General features: G+C 46.9%; 2 protein-coding genes across 3 annotated transcripts in view; one reads left to right on the forward strand and one right to left on the reverse strand.

Moving 5' to 3' along the window:
* LOC131693279 (mucin-4-like) overlaps positions 1–18,076 on the forward strand; it is a 596,199-nt gene that overhangs the window by 320,750 nt on the left and 257,373 nt on the right. The window lies entirely within an intron of this gene.
* LOC131687522 (uncharacterized) lies at positions 2,436–5,205 on the reverse strand. Its single transcript, XM_058971615.1, has 2 exons — positions 3,747–5,205; positions 2,436–2,815 (listed from the first exon to the last, which is right to left on the reverse strand). The coding sequence occupies exons 1-2, from the start codon at positions 5,203–5,205 to the stop codon at positions 2,436–2,438; spliced, it is 1,839 nt and encodes a 612-aa protein (XP_058827598.1).

An 18,076-nucleotide genomic window follows, 5' to 3' on the forward strand; every position in this document is an offset into this window, starting at 1 on the left:
TGCTGCACACCATAGTTGATCTTAAAGCGGATTGCTAAATGATCGCTATGGGTGTAGCCTTCGTCTACCCTCTATTCCATGCCTGGAGCCAGACTCGGGCTGGCAAATGTTAGGTCAATCCACGCCTCCACTCCGTTTCTACGGAATGTACTAGCGGAGCCATTATTAGCTAGCACAGTATCGAGTTTAGCGCTTCCATTAGCGCTTGACCCCTGCTATTTGTACAGCGGCTGCCCCACTCCACTGCCCACGCGTTAAAGTCTCCCGCTATTACTACCGGTTTCCGGCCCACTAGGTCCGACGAGAGCCTGTCTATCATCTGGTAGAACTGTTCTATTAGCCACCTTGGTGGGGCGTAGCAGCTGCAATAGAACACACCATTGATCTTGGCAATCGCCACACCCTCGGCGGAGGGGTGTATTACCTCTTGAACCGGGAACCGTCCCGTTGTACAGATTGCCACCATTCCAGACCCGTCCGACACCCAATTGCCGTTGCCGGCAGGGATGCGGTACGGGTCTGATAAGAGGGCGACATCTGTCCTCGACTCCGAGACCGACTGCCACAGCAGCTGTTGGGCTGCTGCACAATGGTTAAGATTTAGCTGTGTGACGTTCACGGCTTCTTCTTATTTAACTCACCGAAGGGACACGAAGGTCCGCCCATAGCATGTTTATGGGCTTGCTTCTTAGCGGTGCAGATAAGGGACTTGTGTGCCTTAGTGCACCCCCGCTCTTTATGTCCCTCCTCGCCGCAGCGACGACATAGTTTGCTCCTATCTATGCCTTTGCACTCGTATGCTTTGTGGCCGGACTCAAAGCACCGATAGTACCTATCCACTGAAGGCGGCTGGGGTATACTAATAGGGCATACCGACCAGCCGATCTTCAGCTTCCCTTTCTCGTTTACCTTTTTGGCATCCGCCTTCAGTAGCCTGAGGTAGGCTACTTGGGTGCCAGAAGGTCCATCTCTCAATCGCACAGAGGCCCGCTCGATTGTGACGTCGAAATGCTCCTTAACGGCTGCGACGACGTCTTCTGCGGTCGTGAACTCGTCCAAGTGCTTGCACTGGAGAGTCGTTTCCGCACCTAGCGACCTGATTTGGACGCCTTCACCAAGGACCTCTTGGGCCAAGGCCTTGTATACTGCACTAGATTGTGCGCCTCGCTTCAGCACCAGAAGCATCTCTCCCGTGTTGGTGCGTCTTACGCTACGCACATCCTGCCCAAGGGCCGAGAGGCTTTCGGCCGCCTTCATCGATTTTAGGACATCGGCGTATTTGTCCTTGTCGGTTTTTAACCATAAGGCTTCGCCTCTGTCCTTGGCCTTCTTCGCAGGCCGCGGTACCTCCGGTGTCGGTGCCGGCTTTTTCTTGGTGACCAGCGTCCAGGGGTTTGAGCCCCCCTGCCCCGGTCGTGCCGGGTTGCTGGTACCATCGCTCTCCACAGCGAGGTCACTCTCGCCCTCGCTTACCTCGGCCAAACGGCGTTTGGCCTTAACGGTTGCACGCCGAGTGGTGTCGGTTTTGGCACCCTCGCCTGGCGACTTCCTAGGGCGCTTCGCGTTCGATGACGTCTTGCGATTGCCCTTGCCTTTTCCCTTCGAGGGGAACTCGGTCGCCGCTCCGATCGACGTGGCTGCTCCTTAGAAGGTGAAGGCCACTGTCTGTGAACCTCTATCGACCTTCTCTCTTTCCTCCTTCTTGGAGGCCACTGTCTGGGTTTCTCTGTCGGGCCTCTCCCGACATTCCACCCTCGTAGCATAGGCCTGCTGTTCCTGTCTTGCGACACGAACAGCTTTCAGGAGCTCCAGGAGGCTCAACTTCAACTACTTGGCTATATTCTGCTTTGCGCTAGTGAACTCGATTATTCAATCGAGTTGCTTCGCTACTTTGCGCATCGCAGATAGTGGCCCCTCCGGTGCATTGGTAGGGCTATTTCCTACCGCTGCTGGGCGGTCACTGGTGCTTTCAGATGCAGCACTCATCGCTCCGCTACTCTCCCCACGGGGGGAGACCTCGCCAAACCACCTCTAGCGAAGGGGTTTGGCACCTCCGTCTGTTTGTTTTTATTTTTTGTTAACTCCATGTAAAGTCCCACGAGTCGCGCGAGAAATAAATGTCCGCCACGCCAGAGTTCCGCATTAGCATGGTAAGGGACGCTTACTTTGGGGGTTGCCCAGGTACCCCACAGGCTCCGTTAACGATCGAGCATCTTTTTCACCCCCTCGATCACTCATCCCTCGGCACGGGTCGCTTCACGCCTTGGAATTGGGGTTATGCCTTACCTTGCTTTACGTGGTGATCTCGGTCCAGATCATCACAACCATCCTCCTTTACCAGGGCTATGGACCTGTAGCTCTGGTTCTCAATAGATCCATGTACGTATGTTATTACAGACATGCTACTATTGAGATCCGTCATTCGCTAGCGGAGTTCAGGATAAATCGTTCGGATCTTCGGAAAGTAGTACCAATGGTCGAGAATTCATTGCGGCTTCGATTTCTGTCAGGACTGTGTTCAAGTCCTCGAATGACAAACGGGAATTTCTCAACTGGCCGTACATGTGATTTTTAGCAACCTTCACTGCAGCTTCCCATAAACCGCCAGAGTTGGGAGCCTTTGGCGGATTTAAGTGCCAATTGATGCCTTCGTTGGCGCAGTGTGACTGAATGGCTTCCCCTTCGTTGCCTCCGAGCCAGTGGTATAGGTGCTCGAGTTCGTTTTTGACACCCTCGAAGTTCTTGCCGTTGTCCGAGAAGATGTCAGTTGGACGACCTCTCCGGGCAATGACACGTCGTAGCGCGGCTATAAAGGCTGGCGTGGAGAGGTCGCTTACCAACTCAATGTGAACGGCCTTTGTACTAAAGCAAACAAATATACAAATGTATGCCTTCGCTGCGTTTGCTTTCTTGTGGATAGGTATAGGTATCAAATATATTGGACCGGCATAGTCCACTCCACTAGCAGTGAACGGGCGGCTTGAAGTAATTCGAGCTAGAGGTAGTTGCCCCATACATTGACTCGCAGGAACAGGACTCACTCGGGCGCATTGGTAGCATCCTCGGATAACGCTTCTCATTAGGCGTCTTCCATTTATTGGCCAATATTTCTCCTTCATGGTAGCAAGAGTAAGCCGACCGCCACCGTGCATAAGTTTCAGGTGATAGTGTTTAGCGAGGAGGCGGGTATAGGGATGGAAACTTGGTAGAAGGGCTGGGTGTTTATGAATGTAGGGCTGCTCAGACAATCTCAACCTCCCTCCCACTCTTATCGTTCATTCCGGGTCTACAAAAGGCTTGAGAAGTCGAAGTGAGGAATGCTTGGAAACTGTTCTGTCCCTTGTCAAATCTTTGATCTCCTGCTTGAACACATCATGCAGAGCAATTCGAACGAGAATCGATTGGGCGTTTGTCAACTCCTTGACTGTAAGCGAAATTGGATAACTGCGTCCGGGTTTTCATGAGACATCTTTGGGCAAACCGGAGATAATAAGCTGTAACGCGAACAAGTCGATTGTGCGATGAAAATCGTGAAAAGTAGGAATTGTGCAGTGGTTCTATTTTGGCGCTAGCAACTACCACCTTTCGTCTTTCTTTTCCATCGTTGGGGTAATCGGGAATGCTCGATGAAGGAAACTGTTCTTGGATGAGGGATAACCAGGCGGGACCATGTTTCCAAACTGCGCTGCTTAAAAGTTCACTTGTCTCCAGACCCCGTGATACTAGGTCAGCTGGGTTTTGCTTACTAGCAACATGTTTCCATTGCGCTCCGTGGGTAGCAGTCTGAATAGCCGACACTCGATTGGCTATGTAGGTTTTCCAGGTGTTTGGCGGAGATTTCAGCCATTGTAATGTAACCATGGAGTCGGACCAAAAAAACGATGAGGCGATGTTGATCTGCAGTGCTTGGATTATCCTGGAATGGAGTTTTGCGGCAAGATCAGCAGCACACAACTCCAGCATAGGAAGAGTAACCCGCTTGAGCGGTGCTACACGAGATTTTGAAGCCAACAGTTGTACTGAAATATTGCACTGAGTGTCGACGGATGTTGCGTATGTACATGCTCCATAGGCTGTTTCGGAGGCGTCTGCAAACGTGTGTAGTTGAATCTCTGCGTTCGGCAGAAAGGCATAGCGGCTCACTCTGAAACCAGTTAGTAATGGTAGCTGCTCGGAGTATCGTTTCCATTTCGTTGCTATGTTCTCGGGAACTTCATCATCCCATCCACAGGACTCCAACCACAGGTGTTGCATTAGAATTTTTCCGCGTATTATAACTGGAGCGATCAGACCCAATGGGTCGAAAAGTTGTGAAATTTCGGAAAGTATTGCTCGCTTTGTCAACTTTCCTTTCTGGCTGATGTTAGTATCGAATCTCAATACGTCTCTTTGAGGTTCCCATGAGATGCCGAGAGCTTTGACAGTTTCATCCTTGTCGAACTTCAAAGATGAGTGAGTTCCAATTTCATCCGCCGAAAGGCCCTGTAGAACCTGGAGCTTGCTCGATGTCCATTTTCGCAGAGAAAATCCGCCTTTGGATAACAGTTCATTCAACTCAGATCGTAGTTGTGTTGCTTCTTCCACTGATTGAGCTCCGGCGATGAAATCATCAACGTAAAAGCCTTTTCGCAGAGCTGGACCTCCCAAGGGGTACGACCTTCCTTCGTCTTCGGCAAGCTGTTGGAGGGTTCTAGTTGCAAGAAACGACGAGGAAGCGAGGCCGTAGGTAACTGTTAGAAGTTCGTAAGTTTGTATTGGTTCTTGCCGACAGAAGCGCCATAATATACGTTGGAAGGGTGTATCATCGGTATTTAGTTTTACTTGACGGTACATTTTTTCGATGTCCGCGACCAATGCTACAGGATATGTACGAAATCTTAGAATGATTGAAAGTAAATCGTCTTGTACTACTGGTCCTACCAGCAGTGCGTCATTAAGAGAGTGACCTGATGACGTCTTAGCTGATCTGTCAAAAACGACGCGAAGCTTGGTTGTCGTGCTTGCCTCTTTGACAACCGGGTGATATGGGAGGAAACATTGGTTGGAAACAAATTTGTCGTGGGGTGGAACCAGGCGCATATGTCCAAGGGCTATGTACTCATGAAGGAATTTACTATATTCTTTTTGCAACTGGTCATCGTGGTACAACCTTCGCTCTAGTGATTCAAAACGTCTCTGTGCAGCCGCTTTAGACTCCCCAAGCATTTCTTCGAAGTTGGGGTGGCGGGGAAATCGCACCACGTATCTTCCCTCAGAATCTATGGCAACATTCGCTGCATATAACTGATCACAGTTTTGCTCATCTATGGAATAATTGGCTTGGTTTGGCAGCTCTTCTGTTTCCCAAAACCGTTCTAAACTTTCCTGGAGGGTGGCAAGTGAAACAGCGGTAACGGAGTGATGCAAAACTTCATGTGAGGGTTGAAATACAGTCGCTGTTCCTGAAACTAACCATCCGAAGATGCTGTCCACTAACGTCGGCAGGGAATTGGATAGCTCAATTCTTGCAGCTGTTTTAAAACATGAGAAAAAGTGTTCGTTTCCGATAATCATATCAATACCGGCTCGTTTGTTGAAATTTGGATCGGCCAAAAATAATTTCTCTGGAAGACACCAGTCAGTTAGCGCTCACTCTCCGAGTCAAGCAGACGCATTTTAGTTTCGCTAGTTATTCGGAAGTCGTGCACAGGCTTTTTCTTCTATTTTTGGATATTAAAATCAAGCTCCTGGGTTTTCGTTGACCCCACCGCTTAGGATTCGCGCGCGTCGGGTGCCCAAGTGTCATCATGAGACGTCGCGAGAATACGTTTCGCATCGATTATGCGCAACTCCCACGAAAACCTTCCTATGAGGACCTACACAATTTCGTTAGTTCGATTCTTTCGCTGGATAAACAGCACGTCATTCGAATCCAACCAAGCCGGAGTCTCGGTTGCGCTTTCGTCAAGGTCGACGAACTGGCATTGGCACAAAAAATCGTAGAAGAGCACGACAATATACACGAGACGGAGATCGACGGCAAAACCTACAAACTACGGATCACCATGGAGGACGGAGCAGTGGAGGTGAAATTATTTGATCTCTCCGAAGATGTGACAAACGAGAAAATTATCCAGTTCCTACAGACATACGGTGACGTGCTCTCTGTCCACGAATTGATGTGGGACGAGAGATACGCTTTCGGTGGCATCCCGACTGGTGTTCGGGTTGCAAAGATGCTGGTGAAGAAGAATATCCCTTCTTTTGTCACCATAGACGGGGAAACAACGGCAATTGCCTATTATGGTCAACTGCAAACCTGCCGCCACTGTAATGAATCCGTACACAGTGGTATATCATGCATCCAGAATAAAAAGCTTCTGGTCCAAAAATTTGACGCAGATCAAGCAAACTCGTCCTACGCAAAAGTCGTAAAACAACCGGCACGCCCGAAGCCGACTCCCCACAAACCTCCGCAAACTAAGCCGTCAATACTGAAACCGACCAATAACACAGCGGACACACAGCTAAAACAGAACGCGGTGATGCTCCCGATGCCACCCTCGAACACAAGCAAACCCCAGCAACAACGACCCAATACCGATCTAGCTCCCGGTCGACACACGATTTTAGCCACCGAAGGAATCTTCAAAACCCCGAGCCTACAAATGGTTAGCGGGGGAGACGCACCACGTAGAACTACTTCAGCAGAACGAAAAAGCGACGATGAGGAAACCGATCGATCATCAACTTCGACAAATAGCCGACGCTCACTACGAAAACCCCCGGGAAAAAAACGACACTATGGCGGCGACGAGTCGCCTGAGGATATTAGCAATTTGTAATGGAGTACACCAGCTACAATATTGCTACCATCAACATCAACACAATATCAAACACGACAAAATTAAACGCGCTACGCTCGTTCGTCCGTACAATGGAACTGGACATCGTTTTCATGCAGGAGGTCGAAAACGAACAACTATCCTTGCCTGGTTTCAACGTAATCAGCAATGTAGATCATGCCAGAAGGGGAACCGCAATCGCTTTGAAAGAGCACATTCGTTTCTCACACGTCGAGAAAAGTCTCGATGGACGTCTAACAGCACTACGAATACAAGATACAACTCTCTGCAACGTCTACGCACCATCGGGTTCCCAAGCGAGAGCCGAGCGGGAAAGATTCTTCAACAACACTCTCGCATACTACCTTAGACACAGAACCGAACACATTATCTTGGCAGGCGATTTCAATTGCGTGTTGAGACAATGCGACGCAACGGGGTACAACTCAAGCCCGGCTCTCCAAACTGCTGTCGGGCAAATCCAGCTACACGACGCATGGGTAAAACTTCGTCCACAAACTCCCGGCCACACTTACATCACGCACAACTCGATGTCGAGGATAGATCGATTGTACGTTACCTCGGGACTTCTCAGCCACCTGAGGACGGCGGACACGCATGTGTGTTCGTTTACAAACCACAAAGCTGTCACTACACGAGTATGCCTTCCACACCTCGGTCGAGCACCAGGCCGGGGCTTCTGGTCCCTCCGCCCGCACCTTCTAACAGAAGAAAATATCGAAGAGTTTGGATTCCGGTGGCAGTATTGGACTCGCCAACGTCACAATTTTCGTTCTTGGATGGAATGGTGGCTATCGTATGCCAAGACCAAAATAAAATCTTTTTTTCGGTGGAAGTCGAAATTAGCGTTCGACGATTTCCACCACGAACAACAACGATTATACGCCCAACTGCGTCGGGCGTACGACGACTATTATCGGGACGCAACCATGCTGACGACCATCAACCGTGTCAAAGCAGAAATGTTAAAACTAGAACGAGAATTCACGCGCATGTTTGTACGGATCAACGAAACATACATCGCTGGTGAACCTCTCTCCACTTTTCAACTTGGGGAGCGCAGGCGAAAACGAACGACGATCACACGTTTACAAAAGGAGAGGAATGAGTTCCTCGAACACTCCGAAGACATCGAACAACACATGTTACAATATTACCGAGAGCTGTATACTGAACAGGAGACGGAACAGGAGCGGGACGCTGACTTTGTTTGTGCTAGAAAAATCCCCGAGAACGACGAAGCGAACGAGCACTGCATGAGTGAGATAACAACAACCGAAATTTTGTCGGCAATAAAAACAAGCGCACCGAGGAAATCTCCAGGGTCGGATGGTCTTCCGAGAGAATTCTACCTACGAACTTTCGACGTCATCCATCGGGAAATCAACCTCATATTGAATGAAGCTCTAGCATCTAATTTCCCCTCCAAGTTTGTGGACAGCATCTTCGTACTGGTGAAAAAGAAAGGCACAGGAGACACTGCTCACTCGTACAGACCAATCTCACTCATCAACTATGACTACAAACTTCTGTCCCGCATTCTCAAAACAAGGCTTGAGAAAGTGGTGAGTGCCCATCGGCTTTTGGGAGACGTACAAAAATGCTCCAACACCGATCGGAACATTTTCCAAGCAACTCTATCTCTCAAAGACAGAATCGCTCAGCTGATCCAACGCAAACAAAGAGCGAAACTAATCTCATTTGATCTGGACCACGCGTTCGATCGGGTGAACCGAAGATTTCTATTCGGGAACATGTGCGCAATCGGTATCAACCCCAGATTGGTAGAGATGCTGTCCCAACTAGCCGAAAGGTCGTCGTCACGACTGCTTGTCAACGGACATTTGTCGTCTCCCTTTCCCATACAGCGGTCGGTAGCTCAAGGCAATCCTCTCAGTAGCTTGTGTTTTGCCCTCTTCTTGGTACCACTCCTGAACCAACTCGAACACGTATGCGGCAACGACCTGATCGTAGCTTATGCCGATGATATAAGTATTATCGCTACCACGACGGCAAAAATAGAGCGAATACATGACGTCTTCTCCCGCTTCTCTCGGGTTTCGGGCGCGAGACTAAACTTGGCGAAAACAATTTCCATTGACGTGGGATTCATTGACGGCAACCCAATGGATATACCATGGCTGCAGACGGCAGAAACTGTGAAGATACTGGGTGTGATCTTCGCAAATTCGATTCGAGCAATGGTTAAATTGAACTGGGATAAAACGGTGGGAAAATTCTCTCAACTTTTGTTTCTACAAACAGCACGCTCGCTGACACTGCTGCAAAAAGTAACTGTGTTGAACATGTTTGCTACGTCCCGTATTTGGTACCTATCATCCATCATACCGCCGGCGAGTGTTCATATAGCGAAACTAACCTCACTGATGGGAAATTTCTTGTGGCGAGGGATACCAGCTCGAGTGCCAATACAACAACTAGCACGAGATCGGGAGCTAGGAGGCCTAAAACTTCAGCTACCGGCACTAAAATGCAAGTCGCTATTAATCAACCGCCATATGAAAGAAATCGATTCCATACCCTTCTACAAGTCCTTTCTACCCAATAATAATCCCAATCCCTCGAATCCTCCTGCAGACTGTCCTTGCTTAAAATTAATTCTCCAACAACTTCCGCACATACCCACACAAATTCAACAGAACCCTTCCGTAAATCTTATCCACCGACTCTACGTGGACAACACAGAGGAACCAAAAGTGGTACAAGAAAATCCCAACGTAAGATGGATTCGAGTTTGGCTAAACATTCATCGAACCCGAGGACTCACATCAGCCCAGAGAAGCAATTTGTTCCTGTTAGTCAACGGAAAAACTGAGCACAGACGACTGTTGTTCATCCTACGACGGTCGGATGATGAAAACTGCGAATACTGCAACACCGTGGTCGAAACCTTACAGCACAAATTTTGCGAGTGTCCACGGGTAAAAGATGCGTGGGAAATACTACAGCGAAAAATAATAGTACAACTGCACGGATGGCGTAGACTGACGTTCTCGGATCTCATCAGACCTACATTAAGTGGAATGGCAAGAACAACAAAATCACAAATTCTACAACTTTTTATTCGTTATACGAGCTTCATAAACCAATGCAACATAGTGAATCTAAATGAATTGAATTTTGTCTTAGATAATGAATTGTAAATAGTTATTAAAATTTTATAAACAAAACTTTACACAATATAAAAAAAAAGTCATCAATTAGCACGTCACAGGCTGGTAAGTTTGACGTTACCTTTTCCAAAGAAGTTCACATCCAAAGCGAAATCTTCCTTGCGAGACCGGACTTGTGTGGAAACGGATTGAGTTACATGTTGTGGCTGGTTACCTATTCCCTGAATAAGCACATTTGCCCTTTTTCGCTTTAACCGAAGGATTTGTACCATTCTTTCGGAAATTATGTTTGGCTGCGAACCACAGTCCAGCAAAGCTCGAGCCAAATGTTCCTTCCCATATCGATCGACTACAACCAGAACCACCGTCAGCATTAAAATACTCTTCTCGGCATCAGGCAGCGGTGAATGGTGGCCAGGTTTCGCTAATTTGACGGCAGTTGTCGCGGAAAACATCGAAGATTCATTAATGGGACCATCGCGCGTTTGTGTCGATGTTAATGGGTAACTTCCTGAGGATGAAGGGACAGTATTTTGATTAACTCGGCTTAAGTTGTCGGCAAATGCTGAATGGATGAGTGAGTGGTGACGTCTTCTGCAAAATCTGCAACTGTACCTGGATGTACAGTTTCTCGCATAGTGATCGGCACGGAAACAATTCAGACACAAGTGATTTGCATTCATTAGCTCATTTTCTCGGCTATCGGGAGCCGTTCGAACTTTGAACACTTTATTAAGGGGTGGTGTTGGTCGCAGACATAGCATTTGAACGGAACATTCTCAGTCGCTACATGAGACAAAACATTTGCATGAATGGTCTTTTCCGAATCACCAATGCATGCTGAGGATGTGGATGGAATTGCATGGTGATGATTGACCGAAATCGATTCCATGCAATTCCATCATGCGACGTTGAAGGAAGCCAATTAAACACTTGTAGGTGGGCTTGTCTAAAGTTGATGCGTGATCCTCCCAGGCTGCTAACGTATCAGTGTGTAAACGTGTGCAAAGAAGATGCTCCAGAATAGTGCTCCATGAATCAACCGGCTCGTCCAATTGTCCCAAAATCTTCGCATGTCGCTCAAATTCATCAACAATCGCATGCAATGTTGAGGCAGTCTCCCTTGCCATTTCTGTAGTATCAAACAGCGCTTGAAGATGGCGTTTTTTAAGTAAATATTCGTTGGAGTATCGGTTAGTTAAAGAGTCCCATGACAGTTTGTAGTTGGCGACACTAATTCCGATGGATTCAACAATCTGCGCTGCTTCCCCTTTTAAAGCTGCGCGTAGATAATGAAATGTTTGGATATCTGCCACGTCAGGATTCGAGTGTATGAGCGCGGAAAATGTGTCGTGGAAAGCTAGCCGGTCCTTATAATCGCCAGAGAACTCCGGTAACGAGATTGTAGGCAGTTTTAGACCGTGAAGAGTGGAGGTGGACCCTGTGTTTGTGTTGTGAGGGAGGTCGTTGTGTGAACTGATAGGAGGAGGGATTTTAGAGCAAAGGAAAGCTTTTATTTTGAAGAGCATAGGCTCAAAATGTGCACGGAAATTTAAATTTCTCACCAGACCTTCATTCGTTTCCTCGCCATCCTCTAATTCCGTCTGTACTTCCTCCAGTGCTTGCCAAAGCATGTTCAAATTTTCCAAGCGTATGGATGCCTCGAGCTTGTCCCGTTTCTCATTGTATCGTTCCATGAACTGCTCGGCGCGGCTCAACGAAGCGAGCAACGTAGTTCTCCTCGTTGTCAATTGTTGCTTGGTTCTAAAGCCTTCCATCGTAGCAAACGCTGATCGGGAATTCACGGTATGTCGGTAATATCTGATAAAATAAAGACCCGGTAGCACTGGCGGGAAGAGAATAAGTACTTGGAAAGGTTCTCACCTGATCAAGGCGGATATATGCCTTGGTTTGTTATAATTCTAATAAGTCATGGTCCTTGTATTAGCTCGCATACGCCACTGGTGGATTCGGTAAAGGTGAGGCGGTAGACGACAGCGGGTGCGGTAGGGCAGACCTGGCAAACAGATGACCAGGTAGCACTGACAAAATAAATTTAATGGATTGGAAAGACTCTCACCTGACCAAAGCAAGTTTGTGCCTTGTATTTATTTTGTTCCAAATGCTTGTATATATCCTGTATGTATAAGGCCTTGTATAATATCAAAAACTGCTAGCGGAGAAATCCAGACTTCAAGGCAGCTTGGCTTGGTTCAATTGTTCAGAATTGCAATGGCGAACTGGCGCGGCTTTGAAACGGTTTCGATGGCGCCCAACGGCCAAGAACAATTGATGAATACTTGGAAGATGGCGATCTGTCCTTTAAAGAACCTCAAGAACGCTCGATAGCTTGGTCGTAAGCGCTAAATCCTGGTCAAGGCACCAAAATATGTTGGATGAGGTTCGGGAAGGCGGGTGGTCCTACTGGCACATAGAACGGCGGGCGGGAAATTCCGGAACAGACTCTCAGACTTCTGGATCAATTTAACTATCATCGGATGTAAATTAACGTAACGTAACGTGATTAACATAAATTCACATAACGCGATCACTGGAGGATGGAGGGTAATCTTCAGTACAAATTCAAATAACTTTACGAAATCGAATTAAACTTTATTGTGTTAGGACTCAAGTGTATTTTACGATCGAAACTCTGCGGTGGTTGGACCAGGACTGCCATGAAATATATTAAGCGATTATGTGGACACTTTGCGTACCACATCTTGCATACAACTAACTGCTCGAATAGCTATTTAGGCGGTATAGGTTTGTCATCAATTAAGGGTTGCGCCAAATACTAGGTGCGTTTCCAAAAACTGTTCTACGCCACCGTCATTTGACACAACTACTAAGTGAGCCCGAACACAATAGCTTTCATAGAGTTTTGCTTTTCGTCATTGAAAACTATTCTAGTAGTTTTGGAAATTGCCATCCCATTATTTCTTTATTTTGGCCAAGATTGGTCAATATGGTAAATAGGACGTCCGAATAAAATCGTCGATCCAGTCTAACATCAAACAAAACGTTTACTTTCGCGGAAGGAAGGAGCCGCTCATGAATTCTCAAACAAACATCTCATAGCAAGGCTGACAGACCGACTTCTGAATCGATCCCATTTTAAACGCAACAGTCGATAGAGATCGGTAGTTGCATTCTAAAATAATTTCTATTGGGAAACAATCTGAATTCACATAAGACTCCTGGCGATTTATTTGTGGTTTAATATTCAATATGCGTGAGATTTACCGAAAGGCTTTTGAAATTTAAAGATTTAGTATGGGATCGCAGTGTTCATACCGTATTTCCGCACCGATATGTGCGATTCGTATGAACCTCACCCCTTTTAACAAAGCAGTCGAGCTGAACAAGAAGGCTTGAATTGATGAGCTTTGCCACAAAGCCAACGCGAATTCTCGAGGAGACGCCTACAAAGTTGGCATGGCAAAGATAAAAGGCCCAGCTGCACCACCTGAAAGGTGTCCGGAGAAGCTAGAGGGCACCATCGAAAGGTTTTCCCCGCAACTTGAACCAATCTTCGCCGTACAGTGAGGAGGATGATCACGAAGAAGAAGCTCGAGTGGAAGGACCCTGTACCAGCCTCTCGTATATCGCTGAAAAAAGCGATATATGAGAGCCCGGAATGATCCGATAACTGGAAGCGACAGAAGCTGATGCTGCTTCCGATGCCAGGAAAACATGGAGATCTTCCAGCGTATAGGTCAATATGTCTCTTGGTACTGTTAGAGAGAGAGTAATCCTGAACAAGCTAACTAAGTACACGGACCGTGAGAAGGGCATGTCATGCAATTCGACTTCGTTATAGGCAGGTCTACAATGAATTCCACCCGAAAGGTTGTGCGAGCTGTGGCACTCGATTCGAGTTTTCGTTGCGCTCAAACACGAGAATTTCACTGTTTTCAGTGCATTTGTGTTATTATATTGGTTCTTAACAACGAAGCAAAGCTGTTCATGTCAATTTTTTCGCATTTCATTGATTGTAGGCCGAGAAATTAATGAATTAGTGAGGCACCCTGCTTAGTATGGTGAAAATAGGCACTTTACCCTATTGAGTAGCATGTGTGCTGCGTCGCTCCGATTCTATAGTTTAAGATAAATGTTTCTTTTTTATATAACTATGTTTATATAGGCCCAAATGCGGTAGCTTAACGAGGCCGACAGTTCATTGTTTTAAGGTACATGACATATGTTAGTGGGGGAAGAGGAAGCCGTATTTAGGGGTGGCTTGCTCCCATCTTATTTTAGTAAAGGAAAAACGTAGGAAGTAGGATACATATTGTAAAATTCACATTGTCGTTGGCTGGTTGATGATTGTGGCGGATATGTACACTTTATTGTAGTGGTTTCCAACACGTAATCGCAGGGTCGAGGGGAGGGTCGATATTTCGGATGATTATTAGCACTTCGTTGCTGTCTTGATGTTCTTATGACGTGTGTCACGATGTTCTGGATGGACGGTTATCAAAAGGGGCCAACACAATACTCTGCGCACAGCCAAACAACAAGCTCGATGTCGTGATAGCCGTTCACACACACAATGATTACTGTCAGCAAGCCCTGTACGATGAAGATGCGCATTAAACGTGTAAAGGTTGGACATGAGCCTAGACATCGTACGAATAAAGTCCCGGTTCACATCCAATCCCTTAAACCAAGCATTCGTTGATGCCTTCGGGATAATGAAATGTAGCCAGCGTCCCAGATGCCCATTGTTCCATGAATTTTGCCAACTATCGAGCGTCCTCTGACGAGACATGCTGAAAAATTCATTGAAGCAACTTGGTCTCTCGTAATTGCCCCCTTCTAATGCGCCCACCTTGGCTGAAGAGTCCGCCTTCTCATTGCCCGCAATAGAGCAATGAGATGGGACCCAAACCAAGGTAATCTGATAAGATTTTTCAGATAAAGCACTCAGATATTCCCGTATTTTATCCAGGGAATACGATGAGTGCTTTCCAGGCTTCGCCGTACGGATGGCCTCAATGAAGCTGAGACTGTCCGAAACGATGAAGTAATAGTCTGCGGGTAGGGTGTGTTATACGAAGATGAATTGATGTTCGCTGGTTCACGCTTCCTAGAACATATAACTAGCTCAGTTTTCTCCGTAGAGAACTCGATATCCAGCTGGAGAGCCCAAGCAGACAAATTGTCCAAGGTATCTTGCAGTGGTCCTTGCAAGTGGACGGCTTTGGGACCTGTAATAGAGACCACACAGTCATCTGCAAGCTGCTTTAGCGGGCAGGAATTGACAAGGCATTCGTCATTGTCATTCACATAAAAATTGTAGAGAAGAGGGCTTAGACATGTGCCCTGGGGAAGGCTCATGTAGCTAAATCGTGATGTCGATAAATCACCGTGCGAGAAATGCTTTTGTTTTTCAGACAACAAGTTTAGCAAAAAGTTGTTTAGAGTCGGTGAAAGACCATGCTGGTGCAACTTTTCATAAAGAATGTTGATAGAAACTGAATCAAAAGCCCCCGTAATGTCCAAGAATACTGATGCCATCTGCTCTTTGGTAGCATATGCCATTTGAATTTCTGTTGAGAGCAACGCAAGGCAATCGTTCGTCCCTTTGCCTTTGCGGAAGCCAATTGTGTATCTGACAGTAAGCCATTTGCTTCGACCCAATTGTCGAGGCGAAACAAGATCATTTTCTCGAACAACTTCCGGATACCGGAATTGCAATCAGTCGATACGAGTTGTGCTTGATGGCTGGTTTTCCTGGTTTTTGGATGGCGATGACTCTCACTTGGCTCCAGTCATGTGGGACAATGTTACCGTCAAGAAACTTATTAAATAAATTCAACAAGCGTCTCTTGGCAGAGTCTGGCAGATTCTTCAACAAGTTGAATTTGATTCTGTATGGCCCTGGGGCTTTATTGTTATATGATAAGAGAGCAAGTGAGAACTCCACCACCGAAAACGATGTTTCGTTCGCGATATTGTGAAGCGACGCAGTGCGGTAGATTTTCTGTGCCGGGGTGGAATCCGGACAAACCTTCTTGGCGAAATCGCATATCCAACGGTTTGAATATTCCACGCTCTCGTTAGTACTGTTTCGGTTTCGCATACGTCGGGTCGTGCCGCAAAGAGTGCTCATCGATGTTTCTCTTGTTAACCCGTTGACAAACCGGCGCCAGTAACTGAGTTTCTCGGCTTTCATTAAATTTTTCATTCGCTTTTCTAATACCGCGTACAGTCGACAGCTAGCGACTAACCCGTCATTCCGGAAGGCTTTATACGCGGCAGCCTTCTCCGCGTATACGTCTGAGCACTCTTTGTCCCACCACGGGTTGGGAGAATGTTTTTGAGTGTTCACGCCGAGTACTCGTTTCGTCTGAGCTTGAATTGCGGTATCGGGAGTTGGACAAGAAATTATACTCTTCCTCCGTGGGAAGTACATATGTCGAATCGATAGTTTTGGATTTCATGTGAGATCATAGGAAGCATTGATTGGTTCCGATGGTCTTGAACGACTGGTGATTGAAATTACAATCGGGAGGTGGTCGCTACCGTGGGGATCAGATATTACCTTCCACTTGCAATCTAACCGTAGTGATGTCGAGCATAGAGATATGTCCAGTGCATTTGCTTGCGCTGGTGGTCTAGTAATCCGTGTCATTTCCATTGTGTTCAGAATTGTCATATTGAAGTTGTCACAAAGGTCTTAAATTGTCGAGCATCCATTATCGTCGTACAGACAGTCGCACCTTGTACCGTCAGAATTAAAGTCTCCAAGAAGCAGGCGGGGTGAGGGAAGGTGTTCAATCACGTTGGAGAATCTTCGATATCCCATCATGGCCCTAGGAGGAATGTAAATGGAAGCAATGCAAAGATCTTTGCATTTAATTGTTGTTTGACAAGCAACATCTTCAATGCCTGGCGTCAAAGGGAAGTTGATTCGATTGAAGGGGTAGGACTTTTTGATTCCTCTATATGAGTCTTCTCGATCCAAGCGGATAATGTTAAAATCGTGGACGTTGAGGTTTATGGTAGAAGTAAGCTATGTTTCACATAGGGAAAATGCATCACAATTATTGTAATCTAGCAAGTGTTTTAGTGAATCAATTTTGGGGATAATACTTCTGCAGTTCCACTGTAAAACAGTGATCAGATCCGTGATTCCGTTTAATAAGTTAGCCACCGAAGGGAGGGACCAGGAATCAACTGTTTTAAAAATGTTCTTACTGTTGGTAGAATAGCAACCAGCAAGCTTTTCAGAGGATCGGTAATGTTGAACGCTGTGTATATCCAGTCCACAGTGTCAGAAAATTTAAGGAATCCCGTTTTAGGATGAGTTTCTGACTGTAAAATGGGAGCACCTGGGATTTTTGGTGCCCAGGGAGTGCTGGGAGCTCCTGGTTGTATCTCAGTTTCCCAAAACCAGGAGGAGGATTATCTTCAGATTTGTAGCAGAATTCCAGTTGATGAATTGTTTTTATTTTGTACCTTTGTTTGGGACAACCTAAGACCCTTGCGTGGAAGTTCGGGTGAGTTTGGATTAGGTCTTTTCCTGATGTTTCCGAGAGGAGCCAAAGAATGCCCCTCGCAAGGGTCGTTAGAGGCGTTATCGTCAGTTGGCAAGAGAGCGTATGGGTTTTCGGAGATAAGTGGAACAGCGCTTTTAAACATTTCTGCGTAAGAGCGTCTGGAGCGATCTTTGGCGGATCGCTTCAGTTCATCCGCGAGAAGTTTGAACGTTGGGCATGTCAGAAGTGCCTGCGGATTCTCCCCACAGTAAACACACTTCTCAGCGAGCCTACTGCAAGTATCATCCGCATGGCGTTCCCCATATTTGCTGCACCGTTGCGTTGCAACAGTAGGTATGACCGAGCTGCAATCCGAACAATTCATGACTCGCGATGCAAACAGACGCACAGGTAGACGAGCTCCTCCCACTTCAGCGCAGCGTAGCGTAGCAGATCCGACGAAGCTTACGCGAAACGAGTCTGATGAATAATAATTCCTATCTTCGATGGACTTTGAGTGCAATTGATTGCACTTCAAAGTCTTAAGGGGTCCTTAAAGCGGCCAACCCCATCATTCATCAGATCATCGACAGTTAGACCCACATCACTT

The sequence above is a fragment of the Topomyia yanbarensis genome, chromosome 3, assembly GCF_030247195.1.
Source record: "Topomyia yanbarensis strain Yona2022 chromosome 3, ASM3024719v1, whole genome shotgun sequence".
Classification (NCBI taxonomy): Eukaryota; Metazoa; Arthropoda; class Insecta; order Diptera; family Culicidae; genus Topomyia; species Topomyia yanbarensis.

Excerpts from the sequence above, each read along its gene's own strand:
- LOC131687522 (XM_058971615.1), bottom strand. The coding sequence starts at position 5,205 with ATGCTTGGGGAGTCTAAAGCGGCTGCACAGAGACGTTTTGAATCACTA. Across the intron at positions 2,816-3,746 it reads GCAATGGAAACATGTTGCTA|CCTTTATAGCCGCGCTACGA; the intron begins GTAAGCAAAACC and ends TCTCCACGCCAG.